An 18,253-nucleotide genomic window follows, 5' to 3' on the forward strand; every position below is an offset into this window, starting at 1 on the left:
GAGAGCACTCATCTTTGTGGCCTTGTCTGTCAAGTCTTTCCAATTTTAGAGAAGGAACAGAGTTTGCTGATGCAACAGAAGCTAAATGCTTCCCATAGGTGAGCACTTTTATCATAAGGACAGACCTATCAAGAAACTCATCATGCGCTCAGCCAGCATTTTGAGGAGCAAATACAAAACAAAACAAGTATATTCTCACTGCCTTTGTTTCATATTAGGGAGATATGGGGAGATATGGGGGGGGGGGAACTCTTATTTAACACTTCTGTCCTGGATAACCATCAAAACAGTGGTGGTTATGAGTTAATTAGATAGTGTGTGCACCCTGCCACAGTAATAAAACAGTTAGTGGTCTGTCCAGTGCTTTAACTCCTTAATAATCACATGATTGTTAGTATTATCTGTTTGTACTGTTGTAGGTTCTAGAAGCCACAGTTAAGGAGCCCATTTGTGCCAGACATTATATATACATATTACAAAAAGACAAATGAAATCACTTAAATGTGCAAGAATATTGTAGGTTTCTTCATGAGTGATGGAAATAACAACACGGTGGCAACCAGAGAAGAGGAAGGAAAAGGGGGGAAAATAGGCTCCTGTACTGTCAGATATGGATGGATTTTTGTGATGTTAGTTGAAGCTGAATATTTCCTTAGGCAGAAAAAGTCCCATGCTTCATTGAAGATCAGGCTGGAAGGTAATCAGAGGTGAGGTCCAGTTTGTTGGTTGAAATTTCCTCTTCTTTCCTGGTGGCAGGAACCAGCTAAGAAAGCATCAGCCAAGCAGTCAAACACCAAATCTAAAAGACATTAAGGGATGTTGTTAAAACCTTAAAAAACGCATGGCCTGATACCCAATACGTTTTGTAACCATTAAACCCACAACTTAAACAGAAAAGTAAGAAAAGTGAAGGAGAGAATAGGTATTGAAACTCCAGTGAAATAAAATCAACCACAAGCTGAGGAAATCCTTTTGATTTTTATAACTGTATAGTCCAGGGAAAACTACCCAGTTTGTTATGGCATTTATTTCCAATAGTGTCTTAACCCAAACAATCTTATCTTGTAAACAAATCATCCTTGAACACAGCCTCAGAAGATATCAACAGTCCTCAAAACAAGGTTCCCCGCATTAATTGTTTTCTCCTTAGCATGATTTTGAGTAAGTATTTTTGGTTTTTCTAAAAGTTCCAGGATAAAAGTCCAGAGTGCAACGGTCTTAAATCTATAGGTTGGTCATGTCAGTTGGACACATTTGCTGACATTGTCCACGAATGTCCCTGCATCTGCCACTCTGACCAGCTATGTGGTCTTCCCCATGGCAGCAGAGCCAAAATACTGATATATTCAAGTTACCCATGGTTCTGCTTCCATGAGTCTCCCAGTGCATCTGTTATGGCAGTGTGAGGAACCATAGATGCCCAAGGCACTGCTGCCTTGGCTGCCTCATCCCAGCAGGCAGAAGTACAATGGGGGAACTCCATCTGTATGTGCATACATATTGGGATCCACTCCTGCAGCCCCCCCTGCAAAGCACACCCCTACTCTCACATCTCTTCTTCCTCTACTCCCTCATAGACCTAATCAAACCTCTCTTCCCTTCACAAAGCCCAGATTTCACCCTCTGTTATGCACAAATACACTATCTTTCCCACCTCCACCCCAGAGCTCCCTGTTGGCCAGCGTTGATCCACCAGGGTTTTTGTGAAGAGAAGAGCTAATGAGGCAGGCTAGCGGTGTTGTAAAATGGAAATAAGTGATAGAACTTGACAGTTTCATCATATAATCTGGGCAAAACTCCATTAGGTTTTCCTGAATAGGGGGACTAACTCTTCATGTGTCTAATTTTAAATATTCAAAAATGGCTTATGTCCAAGACATTATCAGAATGTGTGTGTGTGTGAAGTTTGGCGGTCTATAGTAGTTCAACTAGAAGAACTTCAGAGGTGTGATGAAAATAGGAAAATTCAAAAGGAGAGGGTTCTTATGTATAATTTTCCCATTGCAAATTTAACAAAGACTTTGTCCAAAAAATACATTGAAAATTCAGGTGTCCTGTGGAGAATTATTGACCCAAATTTGGAGACTAATTTCAGTCCAAAGAGATGAAAGACAGGGTTATCCATTCTGTGTTAAGAGCAAATCTCAATGCACCCTTAATTATGGAGTTGTTACCAATGCTTCCATAATCTGTGGTGCTTTTGCATTTTAAAAAGTATTTTTTTTTAATTAACTGATATTTTGTCTTGAAAAAAATCCATCATATTGTATGAAGTGGTGTAGATTTGACCATGTTTCTTATAGTGTTGCCAACTAATTGAATAGTACTGATTAATTAAGTAATCATATATTTCTCTGAAGGTAATTATCTTATTGTGTAAGTGCTAGGAGCACAGGTATTATTATTTATTAACTGTGCTACTCAATAGAGCGATGAAATACTAATTTAGTGCCACATTGGAAGGTGGCTTACAAATGATCAGTGTATAAGCATATTATATACAGTATATGAATATGACCTGTTATAGTATTTTAGACATTCATGTGAAGTATTTCTAAATTATTACATAATCTGGTTGGTCATTGAGCCTTTTCAGTTAGTATTTCTCTTTTTCTAGGCCGATTCTATACAAGGTGGTGATGATTCTCCATTCTCAGACTCTGTTACCTTGGAGCAAACAACAAGTAACATTGGAATATCAAGTGGACGTGTTAGCTTGTGGATGCAATGGATGTTGCCAAAAATTACTATAAAGCTGTTTGCACCAGATCCTGGAAGTAAAGGCACAGGTATGGTACATAGAATTATCTATTTTAATTTAGTACTTTAAGTGTGTAGTTATTTTAAGATAAAACCAATAGCTATTTAGAGCAAGTATTCATGAATTAAAAACTGATAATTATAAAAAGATGCACGTGTTTGTCCAGTGTTTTAGCATACTGCAATATGCTGTCATGCATGGGATCAGACTTCAACATTGTCCTTTGCACCTGGATTAGCAGAGATTGGGAGCATTGTAAAGGCAGTCTTGGGGCTTAGTCTTAGCCCACAAAGTGTTCTTTTAAATTTGAAGACAATTTGTTCACTTCTTTTGAGTTATGCAAGTATGAAAAACAGTATATTTTTTTCTCATGTGAAGTTATTCTCTTGTTTTTCCCACTCAGAGACTTCAGAAACAGATGGCTGTTAAAATTTAATTTGGCACATGGCTCATCCTCAAAAGGAATAGGACTATACTAAATCTGAATTAAAAGTTTGTTAGTCATTTTAAATGATACAGGACAAAAGTTTGTGCATCAGCAGTGTGCATGTTTTAATAAGGTTTTTTTTGTGTGATGATATGTGCCCAACTGTAAGCCGCTATACACAATTTTGCATTTTTCTATCAACATTTAAAAATTGTGTTGATTTTTAAATGACATTGTGACCAGGGTCCCAATGGGGGCCAGCTAAGATCACTCAATTAGGGTGAACTGCAAAGAATGGGGAAGACAAATCTCCATAAAGCTGGTGGATATTCTACTACTTAGATTTACCAAGCCAGCATAGTACAGCTTCTTTATTACCTAACTGGTTATTCAGAAGTCCAAACAACACAGTTCCCTTAAAGTGATCCAGCCTCAGGCTTCTATCCAGGTACCCACATCAAATATGATGAACATTTCTGTAAATCTTTATTTCATCATATAAAAGAAAAGGTTCTACCAATCCCAAAGGATCGGACACATTACCTCCCAGGTTAATGAATGTTTCAGATCTTACCCAAATACACTCTACAGCCAATTCTTATTAACTAAACTAAAATTTATTAAAAAACAACACAGAGAGAGTATGGTTAAAAGATCAGTATACATACAGACATGAGTTCAATTCATTTAGGTGCATATTCATAGCAGAGATGGTGAGCTTCGTAGCTGCAAAGAGTTCTTTCAGAAATAGTTCATAGGTTATAGTCCAATGTCCAAATATCATATTCAGGTCGTACCAGTATAACTGGGACCTCAGTCTTGCAACTCAAACTTCCCCTGATGAAGCCTAAGTAGATCTGAGATGACAGAATCAGGACCCAAAGATCTTTTATACAATTTCATGTCCTCTTTGACAAGTTGGGATTTCCTCTGGAACAAAAGGTCATTAGGATGACTTTGAAGGAGGTCCATCACCGGTACTTAGCTATAGAATTAACATAAGGCAATTTGCTTGTTCCTCCACCATTCACAGTACATTTCAAAGAGCGATGAATACCGAGATATCCCGTGTTTACAATTCATTTAAATGCTAGGATGTTCTTTTGATCTCTAAACTATCAGAATACTGCATAGACAGGGACTGTTGATTACATTGTCCACCCTACTCATACATATGTAAATACACAAAAACACAAACATTATCTCCGCACATGTCTTTTGAGGGTTATTTATTTTGCAGGATGTTTAACCCTTTCTAGTCATGCGTCACAGACATAAATTTAACACAATATCTATAATATTTTAAAAATAAGAAGGAATTTAATATGTTTCCGATTACTTTATGTTGAAAATAAAAATATGGTTTAATGGCAGGCGGTACACAATTCACTTCTTACTAACGTTTTTATTTGGGAAATACCATTTTTGCACTAATATGATTTATAAATAACTCATCATACGGATTTTGTAAATCGCTTATTATTGTATTAACTTAAATACATATTTTTCTTAGGATGCACACTTGACATCCTTGTTAACAAAATGTACTGGTGCCCTGTTTTAGAAAATGAAGAAACTAATCTATCTGATTAAAGTTAATTTACAAAGAAATGTAGCAGAACATTTCACAGCAGAAACTTAACAGGAAACAAATCTGAAAATTCAGTAGACATGATGATGATAAAAAAAACTTGGCACTTTGTAATGCACTTTGAAAATTAAAAGCATTTTCTACTGATATTATCTAAATTACCGCCATCACCATGATGGTTGTTAGGTAAGTATTATTATGTATACTTTTTATAAACAAGGATACCAGAGCAAAGAGGTTAGGTGACTTGTTCAAGCCCTAAAAGTATTGTTTCTGCCCAGAGCTGGGATTATTGCTCAAGAATTCCTAGCTCTCAGTCATATTCTTACATCTCTAAATGAAGTCTCTTTTGTGCTATTGTTTAATTTGAGTATCTCTATCCCAGTGGTGGGCAAACTACGGCCCGGAAACCACATCCGGCCCTCCAGACATTTTAATCCGGCCCTCAAGCTCCCACTGGGAAGTGGGGTCTGGGGTTTACCCCGCTCTGGCGCTCCAGCCAGGGAGTGGGGTCGGGGGCTTGCCCCACTCCACACGGCTCCCAGAAGCAGGGGCATGTCCCCCCTCTGGCTCCTACGCATAGGGGCAGCCAGAAGGCTCCGCATTCTGCCCCCACCCCAAGCGCTGCCCCTGCAGCTCCCATTGGCTGGGGACCGCAGCCAATGGGAGCTGAAGGGGCAGCACCTGCGGACAGGACAGTGCGCAGAGCTGCCTGCCGCATCTCCATGTAGGAGCTGGAGGGGGGACATGCCACTGTTTCTGGGAGCTGCTTGAGGTAAGCGCCAAATAGAGCCTGCCCCCCTGAACCTCTCCCATGCCCCAACCCCCTGCCCCAGCCCTGATCCCCCTCCCGTGCTCCAAACCTCTCGGTCCCAGCCTGGAGCACCCTCCTGCACCCTCAACCCCTCATCCCCAGCCCCACCCCAGAGCCCGCACCCCTAGCCGGAGCCCTCTCGCCCTCCGACCCCCAATTTTGTGAGTATTCATGGCCCGCCATACAATTTCCATACCTAGATGTGGCCCTCAGGCCAAAAAGTTTGCCCACCCCAATCTAGCCTGTTTAATGGTAGCTAAGGCTATAGAGAAAGCTGTATACTGCTCTCTGTCCACAGAATTGCCATTGATGTCAATATTAGCAGTTCACACAGATCAAGAGCAGTAAATGGTCCTGATTCTTTTTAATTGGTTTTCAAGACAAAATGTACGGAACAAAAATCCTGTACTCATTTTTCCCCCTAAATTTTGAAGGGAAGATGTTCTGTTGTTTCAATACAGTAGTTCAAAACAGCACATTTTTCTAGATTCATTTAATAGCCATAATTGCACAGTAACATACTGAAATCTGGAAGCACTCTTTACTTAATGATGTGCTATTCTATTCTGAAGCTGAAAAGTAAAGTAACCCATCACTACTTTTAGTGATTTACTGCAATGCTATCCATTTGGAAAATACAGTGAGAGCAAGCTATGAAGAAAAATGTCTTGAAAAAATTTGACACCAACGGTCTAAGGATTAATTTCTCAACTCCTCCATGTAAACATTAACGTTGCTTTTATGTTTTAATAAGAGCCAGAGTCTCAGTCTAATTTCTGTCCCTTTTTAATGTCCTTTGCCCATTTTTATTACATAATCTGAGGAGTCTATTTAGCAGTAAGTGAGGAGGAGTTATTGTATTTATTAATCACATTTGTCTCTCTTCTAGTGGATCTTAAATGGTAAATTCCTATCTTGCAGATGTTGTATGTAAAGAGCCATGTATACTTATTGTGAATATAAATAATTATACACAGAAACAATGTTAAAAGAACTTTAAAGTTGGTTACAAAGTCAAGCACTCAACAATTAGGAAATCCCAGAATTAAAGTTACCTGTGCAGCCTTAATTCACCCCCCTTTGTGCATGTGCCTTATGATAATCTTTAATTACTTGGTCACATACTATTTTCCCACAGAACTGTTATATCAAACGGACACCTAAAGTGACAAATATTAAGTTGATCTTAGTAACAGGGTAAGTGGAGCAGGATTATCACAACTAGGAAAGACATGTTGCTCTGAGAAAACTATTTGTATTTGAGACCTGACTTCTATTTAAGCAAAATGTGGAGGATTTGGTAAGAGATGTTATCCATCTTGTAGTCAGTGGCTACTCAGATTGCAAAACATCTTTGACAGCTGCTAAACTCTGGTCTGCCTAGAATTATCTAATCTATCCAGGTTTCTATACTGCAATTATCACTGTAGTATTGGATTTTTCCATTCTGAGTTATTTTGACATTTTAGCTTTCTGTTGTATGCTTTACAGCAAAGTTGAGCCCAAATCAAAACAGTCTCAGCATTTTTAAGAGAGGTCTGGATTCTGAATCTGGATCTGAGTTTTGTGACTGGCTCCTGTCTGTGTGATGTTTTGAACAAAAATTCACTAAGTGAAAATCCCTGAACTTTGCAGGATGGGAATTAGAGATCCAAATACAAATTGTGGTGACCCAGGCACATTTCTGGTTTATGAACAGTGTTTTATTTATAACACAAATTTAGAGATTGTAATTCATAGATGTTCATTTTAATTATCACTGGTTATTGCAGAGATTTGTGTTGTCAGTGAATTGGAAGATCTCAGCGCCTCAGTAGATGTGCAAGATGTATACACCAAAGTCAAATGTAAAATAGAAAGCTTCAACATTGACCACTACAGAAACAGGTAATTACTGGAAGTCATGCTACATTAATTCCATTCTGAAAAAAGAAAGCAGGTTTTTTTTCATTGACAGAATTATTATTTGACTTTTAATTAAAAAATCATTGTGGAATATAGTGAAATAAGCCATAGCTATACTTTTTTAAACAATAAGCACTGATAATCAGAATTTCCAAGAATTCGACTTGCTTGTAAACAGGGTATACATAAGCCATTTCAGTCTTTAGGGAGAAATAAATTTTGTATGTGGGTGGCACCATTAAAAATTGGTGTTTGTTGAACTAAATGAGAAGCTGTTGTCCAAATGCTTACAATAGGAAATGCCTCAAATACTATACTGTGATTAATTTTATTCTACCAAATAGTAAATGTCTAGGTTTTTTTTGTCTCTCCTACTTGATAAGTTGTTTATTTTTAAGGCATCAGAAGGAAATTTCTAATAAAAGAGACCTTTTTGTGGTTGTGGAGTAGCTGCACTGTAATGCAGGAAACTGAGTTCATTACCTTTGTAGCAGGTGCTAGTCTAATACATAGAATAGCCTTGATAAGCTCTGAGGGAGCCACGTACAGTCTTCATCAGCTGAATGATGAGTTGTCATGAAGCAGAATCCATGGAGGTATGTTGGATATGGTAATTAAGAGAAAATGGGACAATTCTCTAGTGTCCTTTCCTGGGAGAAGACTCAACAAATAATCCATTAAAATATTTTAAAATTTATTATTAGAGTGAGACCTTTCAAAAGTGCCTAAGGGATTTAGGAGCACAATTCCTACTGACTTGCAGAGAGACTTGTACTCCTAAATCCCATAGGCATTTTTGAAAGTCTCCCATGAGAACAATAGGAAGGAAATTCAGTGTTAGCCTCTCATTCTGTCCTTAATTCAGTTTTCAACTAATTTGAGACTTAGTACAATGAACGAACAAACTACAGGGTGTGTATGAAAAGTAGAGCCATTCTGAATATTCTTTCTTTTCTCTGAATTAGAAATATATATTTGTTTGAATGTATTGTCAAAATTACTAATCAAACCTTACATTTTCTTTCTAGAAACTTCTGTTGCAGTCTATACCATGAAGCTTTTAGATATAGCGGTGTACACCAAACCCTCATACTATTAACAAGTTACTTTTTCCACAGGTTCTGTGAAAGGCTTGAGAGGTTCTTTGTTCTGAATAGTCTAAAGCTTCAAACTCTCCAAAGCTTCCTTCCAACTTAGTAGTGTTCTTTTTCTGCTAAAGTTTTATCAGTTTATTAAGTTACTCCACTTAACATAATTGCATTGTCAAAGCCAGTTTCAATTCATAAACTATTCAAAGTACACTCTATATATGACTAAATTCTGTGGACTCAAACCAAATGCAGAGAACAGATAAGGTGAACATTCTGTTTTCCAGGCCAGGGGAAGGCTGGCAGTCAGGACATTCTGAAGGAATATTTCTACAATGCAAAGAAAAACTTGTGGTGAGATTTTTGTAGTGGAATAAGATGCTTAACAAAATAACTCTGTTCTAAAACTTAAACAATATAATTTTTCTTTGTTCTCAGACATGTTCAGAAGAATGATTGCAAGAATTATAATATAAAACATAATTTTACCACTTCATAACCAATTTTGTGCTTATGAACAAGTACTCTAAATTTGAAATGTAATTGGATACTGTTTTCCTTTCTCCATTTTTTTGTTCTTGTAATCATCCTCTTCCACGCTAATAAAGCTTTTTGCTGAATTTTTATTTCTGGGAAAATCAAGTGATAAGTCTGTTTTGTGTGCAGAATTCTATTAGATTTTAATTCCATGACCTCTTGGTTGGGTTGTCCTTTCCCATAAATTACAGTTTTTCAAATTTATATTTTTCACACCAGTGTTTCTTTTGATTTCCTTGAATTTGGGCATTTCAGAAGGTGTGTGTGACACATGCTATATCTCACAGCTGTGCAGAGCTATGCAAATTTCAGCATAATTTAAAATTCTAAATTTTTTTGGCTTATGGCTTTTGTTTTGTTTTGTTTTTCTTTTTGTCTTTTTCCTCCTCTCTGTTCATCACCTCAAGCCTTGGGGAAGAGTGTTGGTCTCTGGGGCAATACGGAGGTGTATTCCTTTCCTGTACTGACAAGCTGAACAGACGTACCTTGTTGGTTCGACCCGTCAGCAAGCAGGATCCTTTCAGTAATTTCTCTGGCTTCTTTCCTCCTGTAAGAAATCCTTTTAAAACTTATATTACAGAACTTCCATTAACAAATACAAGTAGGAGAAAAATTATCTCAAATGTCATTAGTTTCTTCCCATTATTTGTCATTTATAAATTCTCTGTACTGAATATATTTATTATCTGTTTTACTCCCTTTTTGTTCCCTGGCAACAATTGTCAAATTCCTTTGCCTGGGCCTGGGAATCATAGAATGTCAGGGTTGGAAGGGACCTCAGGAGGTCATCTAGTCCAACCCCCTGCTCAAAGCAGGGCTAGTCCCCAGACAGATTTTTGCCCCAGATTCCGTAAATGGCCCCCTCAAGGATTGAACTGACAACCCTGGGTTTAGCAGGCCAGTGCTCAAACCACTGAGCTATTCCTCCCTCCATCCCCTGGGGAAGCAGTGTCCTTTGTGTTCCTCTGAAATCTACACCACTGCTAGTTGGTAAAGTGGCACAGCTAGAATGCCTCATTTAAAGTAACTAAGATCCTGATCGCACAATGCACTTAAGCACATGCGTAAGCTTAAGCATGTGAGTAGTCCCATTGAAATCAGTGGGACTGCTCCAATACTTTAAAGATAAGCATGTATGGAAGTGATTGAGGCCCAAATGTGTGAGCAAAAGCCAGTATTGTACGTTGTACCTTGTTTGTGGTCGCTGTAATGATATTCTCAGTGCCTTTAATTACTTTACATAACTGAGCTATGCCTTAAACTAATTTATTCACATATATTATTTACAATATATGCACTAATTACAGCAAACCATTCATGTGGTCACAATTCCTTGAAAGTCTCAGAACATTACAGTAGTCTCAGCCAGCAAGTAATATGAGTTACTTAACTGTTTCTCTTGCATGGCCTTTTTCGTATTTGATAAATAGTCATGAGCAAGCACAAAACTTGAAATGGCCTAGAAGTAATTCCAAAAAAAGCATAAAGGGCCAAAATGTGCTAACCTGGGTGCCTGTTAGGCTTGGCTCACCTCCCTACTTTGAGCATTGCTACCTAGCTCCTGGTGCATGGAGTCGCAGTGCTGCTCAGGTTTGGCCCTACTCCCCTGAAGGGAGGTGGCCAGGTCAAATTTGAGTAAGTGATGTTGCAACTTTGCGCACAGGCTCACACAAATTTGGCCTAGCCTCACCACCATCAGGGGGGCCAGGCCAAACCTGAGCAATACTGCGATGCCAGGGGCCCAGTCGTAACTCCTGGAGCAGGGAGCTGAGCCCAGCAAGCCCTGCAGGATAGGAGCTGGTTCAACCAGGACAGGGGTTTTGTGGGTTAAAGCAGACAGAGCCACAAAACCCAGAACTATTGGGGTGCCTTACTGCACACTACACATATCTACACTTTTGATGGCATATAGGGTACATGTGTAGTGACACTTCTCAGTAAAAAGCAGGCTGCATCCAGACTGCAGTGCGTAGCTACACACAGCAGTGAAAGGTTCTGGCAGGAGGGAGGCAGCAGGAAAAGGTTCTGGCAGTGGGAGTCTTTCCCCACAGCCAGAGCCTTTCACTGCTGTGGAAAAGGCTCTGGCAATGGGGAGGCAACGGGACAGTACACTGCTAAAAATAGCAGTGTAGATATGGGAGGCACTGCTTGGGCATGTGGAAAGCCGTGTGGTGTACATACCTTAAGGTTCTGGTGTGTCCTTACTCACCTAAGCAGTGCTTCACCATCCACACTGAAATGTATACCTGTGCTGGGGGGACATGCAATATTTGTACTCTGCATGCTGCCATAAGTGTAATCAAGAGTGCTTTCAGGCAGTTTTGCTTAGTACGCTTCTGAAGTGTATTAAGCTAATGTGCACAAAGGTACTCTTAGTGTGCAGTACAAATGTCCACATGGGGAGTTAGTACAGAGTAGCTAGTGTGGGCTTTTCCCCAATGTAGACAAACCTTATGTATTCAGTCTCTCATATTCACAGAAATGAATTTTTTTTAAAAATTAATAAAAATACAATCATACAATTTTTCTAGCAACTCTCATTGAAGTCAATGGGAGTAGAGACCTGAACAGGTTACAGCACGGACCCTTTATCTTTAGTGGTGTGATAGATTATATGGAATATTTTTGTGTTAGTGGAAGTTCTGTTCCATTTGATTTATTTTCTGTTATGAATATGTCCATCATTCTTTTACTTATTCTAGTTGTTTAAATTTGTTCTAATAAGAGTGAAAGCTAACTTACTAATTTGTTACAATTCACTTAATCATATGATCTTTCAGCTTCTCAGCATTTCAAATACTTTTTACATTTATGTAAGAAGTTAGTGCTTACATTTAAAAAATACATTAATTAGTAATTCTGAATAAATAAAATCTGAAAATGTTGAAAGAAGCATCTACTCTGTTTACAAAATGCAGTTGCTATACTTATGCTTGAGTGATTAAACACTATTAACATAATGATATATAATATTATGTCAAAACCAATTTGATTTTATTTGCTTTCCTTTATTATTAAAATTATTTAATTTGTTTTATTAATTTATTTTAAAATTCTCAACTTCTGCAGTAGCTCACTCAAGGTCAACTTTCAGTCAGAAATGAATGTTTCATCTAGATACTGGAGGAGATTTTTCAAAGGTACAAGATGTCAGGAGCCTAATACACTCTGACAGCCAATGGGAGTTAGTCATCTAACTTCCAAATGTGCCTTTGAAAATCTTTCCCTCTGTGAAAAGAAATCTTACAGATTTCTGAAGAATAATGTAATAAATTTTGAAAGTTTTTTTTTATGTATTGAGATGAATTATTTAGTGTATTGTGTGTAGTAGTTAGTATTTTGGGTGTTCTGCAGGAGAAATTTTAAGTACAAAGTTATCTTGCCACCACTGGTACAGAGTGATGGTTGGGCCCACAGAGGGAATGAAAGGGAATAAAAGCGATAATAAACTCTCTAAAATGAAGAAGGGGTGAGGGAATGTAGATAATTTTAAGCTTATGCACAATTTTTAATACATATTTTTTGATAAATTTTGACTTTCTGAAGTGCTATGAGGTAGATGGCCCTTCTAAAGATTTTAATAAACCTTTTCTTAAGTTGTTTGGAGAAAGTAAGAAGCCCTCTTTCCCCCCCCCCCCCCAAAAAAAAACCCCTGAAAAGATGGGCTAATAAAGAAATAATAGCAATTGCTCTCTGTTTAAGATGTTTAACCTGTTCTCTTTACAACAGTTTTCATTATTGTTTCTTTTTCCTGGAACAGACAACTGCAAAACTTTTAGATGGCTCACACCAACAACATGGATTTCTCTCTCTCACTTATACAAAGGCTGTGACAAAAAATGTCCGGCACAAGTTGATATCAAGAAATGAACGAAGAACTTTCCATAAGTTATCTGAAGGTCTTAATGATGGTTCTCCTCATTTTCTTCACGAGATCCTTCTTTCTGCTCAGGCATTTGATGTTGTCCTATGTTTCCCTTTGCTTAATGCAATTGCAAGTATATTTCAAGCAAGGCTGCCAAGGAATCAAAAAGAGAAAAGCAAATCTCCTGGCCAACCTATGAGGACTCATACTCTAACATCTCGGAACTTACCTCTGATTTATATCAACACAGGTGTAATCAGAGTCTTCTTTCCCAAAACTGAGGAAATGCAACATGATACAGGAGGTACTATGTACTATATGAATATATTTATTATGTGAAACATTTACTTCCTTCACGTTCTTTGGTGAAGGTTAAATGCCACAAGATGAAACAGATCTCTTAAGCAAGTTTCTTTGCACTCTAGACATGTGAATTATAGGGAAATCTAGTCTCTTTGACCAAAAGGTTCTATCTCAATTATCTCACTGCTTCTTGTGATAATGGCATATTTAGCAATGTCCCTGGGGCTCTCATACTGCAAGGCACAGAGATGGAAAATGTAATTAATATGATACACACTAGATTTCTTAAGAGTTATAGAAATAATTACTTTGGAGGTCTACCTTTGTCTGTCCATAGCATTTGGGCTGTGAATGTGTTTGTTAAAGGAGTTGGTCAGGAGTTGCATGGAGAGAACTTAAGCCCTGAGTCTGCAATTAGATCTGCAAGAGTTGACTCTTGTGCCAGCACTGAACCCCTTTGAGGCCAGCGGGTGTCCATGCTGATACAAGAATCCACCTAGGTCAGATGGATCCATTTGCAGGAACAGGACCTTATGGTAGGGAACTATTGAAAACTCTCAGGGTTTACCTACATGAACATTCAGTTCATAGCAAGCTAGAGTGTGAATCTATCCCAGAATTAGCATGTTGCAGACTAACTGTTTGTGTGGACCCTGCTAATATGCATTAGCAGTTTGTTAATGAGCCTTGATTTAGTTCCATTTCAAAGAGGACTAGATCAAAATCATTAACAAATTGTTAATGCACATGAGCAGGGTCCACAGTCAGTCAGTCTATGGCAGGCTAGTGCGAAGTAGATTCACATCTCAGCTTGCCACAAACTAAATGTTCATGTTAGACAAGCCTTCAGACAGCTGGGCAGATGGATGGGTACTTAGAAAGATGGAGGGTGTAAAAGCCTTGTGCTCAGTTAAACCACTACTCTAAGTCTCTGCATTAAGTGGCTTGATGCCCACCACAAAATATATTTATTATATTTATACTCATGCTTTTAATTCTTACATCTACATAGAAAGACATTAACGTTAAAAGTACACCTACAGAAAGATAGAGACTATACAGTTACAAGTACTGTACTCCACTAAAAAGAATAAGGAGTACTCGTGGCACCTTAGAGACTAACAAATTTATTTGGGCATAAGCTTTCGTGGGCTAAAACCCAATTCGTTTATGCCCAAATAAATTTGTTAGTCTCTAAGGTGCCACAAGGACTCCTTGTTCTTTTTGCTGATATAGACTAACACGGCTACCACTCTGAAACCTGTACTCCCACTATCAACTACTCTTCTGAGAAAGGAATAAAATGCATTACTGTTATAATGCTATGTTTACATAAGTCATATAGGTATGGGTTGTTACTATTATCTGCAATAATACACAATCTAAACCCATGAGGGTAGAGTTTAAATTTTCACATAACCTAACAACAAGAGGTGCAGACAGAGAGAGTTTAGTTGGATTATTTTTTTGCCAACATCCTCTACAACTTTCCAACTGGGAATGGCAGAAATATAGTCAGATAAAATTAGAATGGCTTTGTTGGCAAGGAAGAGTTATCGTTCTGCTGGGAAGGGAGTCTGAGGCATGCTGTCAAGGAAATTTTTTAAAGAATATGTTTTTGCAACATCTGTAGCTTTGCACTTCATTAAAATTACATTTATAAAAAATGCTCTGGCTGGCTTAGAGAAAGAAAGACTGACCTTGTGCTATCCACGTTTTTAAGCAATTACAAATAGCAGAACTGCTGTGGGTAAGCTTGAATGAAGGCGGTAAACACACATGCATGTATAAAGAATGGCCAAAAAAGTTAAAACTTTATTGAAATAAAAAATGAACAAACTAACCCCAAAAACTAGAAGTTCTGGAGTTTCATGAAAATATGAAGGTCAGTGCCAGACCCTTTCCATCTCTTCTTTTACCCCAACCCTTTCTAAACTCAGGTACTTCTGAATGAGGACATTGAGGTCTCCTTGCCCATGAAGTCTAGAGATTGTAACAAAGGCCAAGGCTTGAATATGACCAGCTGTTATTTTTAAATTAACAGTGGCCCTTTAAATATTAGGATTTTAACTGCTTTTGAAGACCTCTGTACTATATAGTACAACACCTGCAAGAGGTGTTCATATATTAGTTTCACGTAATTACAGTATACCAAAAAAAGTTGCTATTTCAATATGACAACTTAAATTAATATGCTACATGGTACTATACTGGGCACATTTTCTCTAAATGTCTCATACATTAACTATTAAAATATATTTGATCTTTCCTTTGCCATCAGTTAGGACATCTATTAGTCACAGGCCTGTGTAAACACTGATGCCTATTTTCTTTTTAAAAATTCAGTGTAACTTTTCTTTTCTTCAGCACAAAATGTTCCAAGTGTCATATGTTTCTTTGATAGTATTTCCGTAGCACAACCAGATCAGAGGTGTTTTCTAGCAAGTCTCATGCTGGACTTGGTGATCCCCAAAGATAACAAGCTGTAACGTTGCACTTTTCGTGTTGATCATAATTTTTTTCTTACTCCTCTATATCTAAAGACATGATTACACTGAAACAAATGTTGTACAAGACAGTCTCTTTAATACCAGGAAACTTAAAGGTGTTACAAAAATGAATGTTGATGTTATATCCTGTATTTTAAATACTTACTGTCTGGGGCCCTGATCCTGAAAACATGGCGCAGCTTAACACTCATAGTAGTCCCACTGAATTCAGTAGGACTGCTTATATTCATGAAGTTAATGTACCTGTGTATGACTCTGCATTCTGGAGCCTACATAAATTATATAAACAAGTTTTATTTAATTGTGCCATTATTCTTGAGGATTATTATTTTTTTTTTTTTACATAAAATGCCAAAAAGCATGAAAAGCTTCACCAAGTGCAAGCACAGTGCTAAACAAAGAATTTAGCTCTTGAGGCTGTGTAACAGTTGGATTACATAAACATTTAAGAATTACTTCTAAAATATCTGTTTAAAGAATCCTAAAATATAACAATTGCAGTATGGCGCCTGACTTTATGTACTGTAACTTCTGTTTTCTACTTTTGCAGTATGTTTATAGTCATCTAATTTAACAAAAGAGCAAAATGAAGTTTATGTACTCATGAAATATAGTTTAATGCATCTAACAGCCCATGCAAAGAATGAAACTAATTATTTTTAAAAACCTCATATGAAGGATACAAAAGTACAAGATTAGCTTTCCCATATATTAGTCAAGTGAGTGCTTTGCCAGTGAGCCACAGGTGTGCAGCTCTAGGGGTAGATGAAAACAAAAGTGAATGTGAGGGGCCTTATGACATATATATCTATAATAAATTTGTCCCAGGGTGCATTAATTATGTGTAATATATACATTCTTACTCAGAGCTTTAGAAATACATAAACAGGCAACCATGGTTTTATTCATTATAATTTTCCCCATAGAAGATTTCCCCTGAAAAGTTGAGGAGAGTATGTGTGGCAGAATATGAGTTAAGAGGTGTATTCTCCATCAGTAAATCAGGACATAAATCACCTCTGCCCCCAATACAGAAGCGTCAAAATATTGATTAGTATGGTACTCTCTATATATGTTAAAGAGTTAATTTGTTAAACCATGTGACATTGCATTACTCTTTGGTACATTTTGTGGTAGGTAAGCTGCAAGTGTTGGATGTACTAATAGTATTGAATACATTTACACACTTTTGTTTCTTTTACCAAAATCCAAACCCTTGTTTTTAGAAGGAAAAAAAAAAGAAGAAGAAGAAGACAGGAGACCTTTCTCAAGTGCTACATTTTTTTGCCAACCTTGCTCACAAATAATGTCATGTTTTACAGCATAAGTGTGGTGGTGACCCGAGTAATATTGAGACTAATGAATAGGGTTCTATTTATTGCACTGTAATAAATGATCAAAGTGACAAATACTGGAAACAAGAGACCCAGAACCACTTTTGTTCAGTATTCTAAAATCCTTAGCATAAAAAGGATTTGGGTGAGAAAGGGAGAAAATGCAATACTTAGCATGGGGATCTGCCACCCAAAACCTTTAAAATAATATTTAAAACACATTTAATATACTTTCCTCTTCCCCCACAGACATTTTAAAGCACATTATGTTAATTCAACACCAGCAGGAGGTAGTTTAATATTTAGGCTTTGTAAAAAAAAAAAAAAAAACCAAAACTATTTGGTTTTGGTGAAAAATTATTGGCACAAAAAGTTTTTTGTGGGCATTTAAAAATTCCGCCTTTGGTGCTTGTCACCAAAACACCTGAGCATCATTTTGGTCAGATTAAAGACCGAAGGATCTGGGCTCTGGGCTGATTTTTGGGTAGACAGGTTTCCTTCAATCAAATCATTTGTGCTGTCACTCAGTGGTTTACTTTGCTGCATCTTGCATTATGTTTTTTTTTCTGTATTACCCAGAATTCTATGATCCCTGAGATCCGTTCACAAAAATTATATGTCCAGACTACAGAGCATGGCCTCAGAATGTGGCTGTCTGATTCACCAAGAAATGAATTGGTCTGTAGAAGCCATTCAAAAAAAAAAAAAGCTGAGAGCTGACTAGTTCTTTCCACGTCAAGCAATGCATTATTTAGTAAAGTACTTCAACTCTCTTCTGTGGCTGAACATTTAGTTTCAGAACAAGATATCTGAAGTATCTTAACTGAGTGGCCACAGATGGTAAAATGGGTTGGGTTTAAGTACTTACATATTAAATGGGTTGATATGTCTAATGTATGTAGTATGTGTAATACTGAAAATAGGGTTACCATATTTCAGCAAGCAAAAAAGAGGACGGGAGGAGCCCCGCCCCAGTCCTGCCCTAGCCCCGCCCCTGCCCCTTCCACTCCCTCCCACTTCCCGCCCCCCTCAGGACCCCCAACCCTCCCCCTGCTCCTTGTCCCCTGACTGCCCCCTCCTGGGACCCCTGCCCCTAACTGCCCCCCAGGACTCCACCC

General features: G+C 37.8%; 1 protein-coding gene across 1 annotated transcript in view; it reads left to right on the top strand.

Moving 5' to 3' along the window:
• The window catches only part of VPS13B (vacuolar protein sorting 13 homolog B), a 953,533-nt gene that overhangs the window by 584,059 nt on the left and 351,221 nt on the right, over positions 1–18,253 (top strand). Inside the window, exons 25-28 of the mRNA XM_026663381.1 lie at positions 2,618–2,789; positions 7,366–7,480; positions 9,531–9,672; positions 12,884–13,292. Of these exons, the coding sequence (XP_026519166.1) occupies positions 2,618–2,789; positions 7,366–7,480; positions 9,531–9,672; positions 12,884–13,292 (838 nt within the window). The remainder of the gene's footprint in view (positions 1–2,617; positions 2,790–7,365; positions 7,481–9,530; positions 9,673–12,883; positions 13,293–18,253) is intronic.

Source organism: Terrapene carolina, unplaced genomic scaffold (assembly GCF_002925995.2).
Source record: "Terrapene carolina triunguis isolate 2854851 unplaced genomic scaffold, T_m_triunguis-2.0 Scaffold58, whole genome shotgun sequence".
NCBI classification, from domain to species: Eukaryota; Metazoa; Chordata; order Testudines; family Emydidae; genus Terrapene; species Terrapene triunguis.